At 56.3% G+C, this 3,111-nt stretch overlaps 1 protein-coding gene across 1 annotated transcript in view; it reads right to left on the bottom strand.

The window, feature by feature from the left end:
- Positions 1-2,210: 2,210 nt before the first annotated feature.
- Positions 2,211-3,111, bottom strand: part of ANKRD65 (ankyrin repeat domain 65) — a 2,231-nt gene continuing 1,330 nt past the window's right edge. The window contains 1 exon segment of the mRNA XM_025047993.1: positions 2,211-2,526. Coding sequence (XP_024903761.1) covers positions 2,211-2,526 — 316 coding nt within the window.

The raw sequence follows: 3,111 nt of genomic DNA on the forward strand, positions 1-3,111 counted from the left end.
GGGGCCCAGCGGGTGAGTGGACGGACACCAGCCCGTCGGTCAGACGGGGGCGCTGCGCTCAGCCGCTGCGGGGCCGAAGCGCCGACGCAGGCCGTGGCCGGGAGCATCTGGGCTGCAGCGGGAGAGAGCCGGGCACGAGGGCCGTGCGAGTCCGTCTAGTGAAATTCCCAGAACAGGCGGATTCACACTCTCCAAATCCACGGGGGCGGGAGGTAGGGAGTGGCTGGCAGTGGGCTCGGGTTTCCTTTCTGCGTGATGAAATGTTCTGCAACTGGATAGGGGTCATGGTCGCGTAATGTGAAAGCCTTAAATGCCGTGGAATTGTAGCCTTTAGAGTGCTTAAACTGGTAAGTTTTATATTATGCGGATGTACAGCAATAAAAAAAAATAATGAGGAGGGAAGGCAGAAAGGAAATGTGCAATGTCTTTGTAACTTTTGATTTGGATATCATTTTAAGTTACAGAAAAGTTGCAAGACTAGTTCAAGGAACTCCCTGATAGCTTTACCCAAATGCATCAACTGTTTATGTTTTGCTCCATTTTTTAAATCACTCTCTAAAATGTTAATAACCACATTAGCGAAGTTTTTCTGGACCATTTGAAAGGAAATTGGAGATAATCTGAACACCGCACGGTGTATTTACTAAGAACAAGGACGTTTACAAACCACAGTACAATGCTTGAAATCAGGAAATTTAACATTAAAACAATACTGTTGTCTAGGCTACAGTCCATATTCCAATTTTCCCTACTCTCATCCCTTGTGCATCTGCTCTCCCCATCTTGATAAAAGGTCTACCACATACCACCTCCGGCCCAAGGCTCCCTGGGAGTCACCGTTTTCTCTCCCTTTTCCAGCCCCCCACTTCCAACCCATCAGCAAGTCCAGAGGGCTCCAGCCACAGCATCCTCCCAATTCCCTCTGCTTCTACCTCCACCGCTACGGCCACCATCTCACTGGGCTCCCCGTGCCTTCCTTTCCCAGGTCCAGTACACTCTCCACTTGGCAGGCTCCATGAGCCCAGCAGACTGTGTCACACGCGCATACACTCCCTAAAGGCTTCCCGTTGCCCTGGGAGTAAAGCCCACGCCCTTCCATGGCCCAGGGCAGAATTTGCCATGACAATTCTCTTTTGAAAGTTGAAATCTATCCCGTAAACTTTTTTTTTTGCAGAAAAACTATCCTTGTCGATTGAATAATGGCAACAGTGTTGCACCAGGATACAGAGGTGGGCTGTCAGACCACTGTCCATTTCAACTGCGCAGCAGTTTTCCTTTATGGAGATGGCTGAGTGATGACAGGGAGAGACTGATGCCATTGAAAGATTTTTATTACTTACATTTGCCAAGAGGACGGGACACACAAGGCCCCGCAGGGCCATGGAGGGGAGCAGTGTCCGTGACGAGACAGGAGCAAACACGAGAAGGCTCAAGACAGAGCCTGTGTTGGGTTCTAGTGGGAAAGGCCCGGGAGGGCAGGGGAACTGCTCAGAACCGGCTTGTTCGATCATCTCAGCGGGCCTCGGTGAAGGGGGCTGTATCTAGATGTCTAGTACTGGTACCCGGCCTGGTGGTTTAGGGCGAACGTCAGCTGGGCGGGATGTGTGAGAGAGAAAGCTCAGAGTGCGGGCTCTGGATCCAGGGGAGTCGTGAACAACTGTAGCTGTTTGGCCTTGTAATTAATGGATGCGAACAGGCAAGTACTGAATCTAGGAAAACACAGTAAGAACACCGCCACGCACAGAGAGCAGCCGAGGGTGACACCCCCACGGAGCAAAACAAAGAGGAGACCATCAGGTTTTGGTCAGATCTGTGGCCTCAATTTAGTCTTCCGGCCAAAGAGTGTGGAGAAGGCTGGAGCTGCAAGGGTGACACACCTCCCCTGGGAGTCAGTGGGGTGGCCCCAGGTCCGGCCATAGGCCCATTGCTCGGGTTTGAGCCACTGCCCCCTTCTCCAACAAAAACGTCCACCCAGGCAGGTGGCCTCAGTCCAGAAAAGAGGAGACTGGCACACTCCCAAGGCTGTGGGAGCCAGGAGCCGACTATCCTGCTCCGGCTGTGCGAGCTCAGGGCCCCTTGGACTGCGTGCCCCTAAGAATCCTTCTGCTCTCTGCAAAGGGCGGGCAGTCCCTGGGGCAGGCCCCCTTCAGACACCAGGTCCTGGGCCACTTCACCCCACTGCGTTCTCAGCGTGAGGCTGGCCCCTCGGCTTAGCAAAAGCTCTGTGGTGGGGCCATGGCCCTGCTCCGTGGCGAGGTGCAGTGGTGTCTTGTGGAGCCAGCCTGCAGCGTTGACCTGCGCACCCCTGTCCAGGAGGTGGCTGGCAACTTCCACATGGCCTCCCCGAGCAGCGTGGTGCAGGGGTGTCAGGCCCAGTGAGTCTCGAGCATCCACCTCAGCTCCCCAGGCTGCCAGGAGCTGGACAGCAGGCAGGTGTCCACCAGCAGCAGCCCTGTGGAGTGCAGAGCGGCTGTGCCTGTCCTTGAGGCTTGGGTCTGCCCCGTGGTCAAGCAGCACCTCCATGTCCTGGAGGACGAAGGGAGGACAAAGGCAGGGGCCAGCCCTGGCCCTGGCAGGTGAGGGGCTGGGGCAGCTGTGCCATTTACCTGACCCAGACCTTATCTGGCCTGGGTTACCCAACAGCCTCTTTCTAAACACTGCTTCCCCATTTGTCAATGAGCCAGCGCCTGTGGCACCCTGGAGGGGCTCTGATTAGACACTTGCACTTGTCATCCTAATCGTCCTTAGATCAAGTCCAAGACGTGCAGCCACTGGCTACTCCTCCCCACTGTCTGGGGGCTGCCTGGACTCAAGCCCACGCCTGATGCTAATAAATACTTGTTGCTGCCTGCAGAGCGAAGACCAGCTGCTTCCAGCCGCTTCCAGCCCTCCACAGGCTTCCATGAGAAGTTACAGTTGGGGCTGCACTTAGGGCCCTGGTGGCCGGGCCCTCTCCGCCCTCCTCCCCGCCCTCTAGCCTTGACGGGAGTGCGCAGCCCCCTCCTCCTCTGACCCAAGGCGGTGCAGACCCCGGGGCGAGAGCTGGCTCCCCTCCTCCCTCCCCGTCCCTTCGCGGGCCTGGCCAGCACGTACCTGCCGGCGGCCCAAACC

This window comes from Pteropus alecto, unplaced genomic scaffold, assembly GCF_000325575.1.
Source record: "Pteropus alecto unplaced genomic scaffold, ASM32557v1 scaffold700, whole genome shotgun sequence".
NCBI lineage: Eukaryota > Metazoa > Chordata > Mammalia > Chiroptera > Pteropodidae > Pteropus > Pteropus alecto.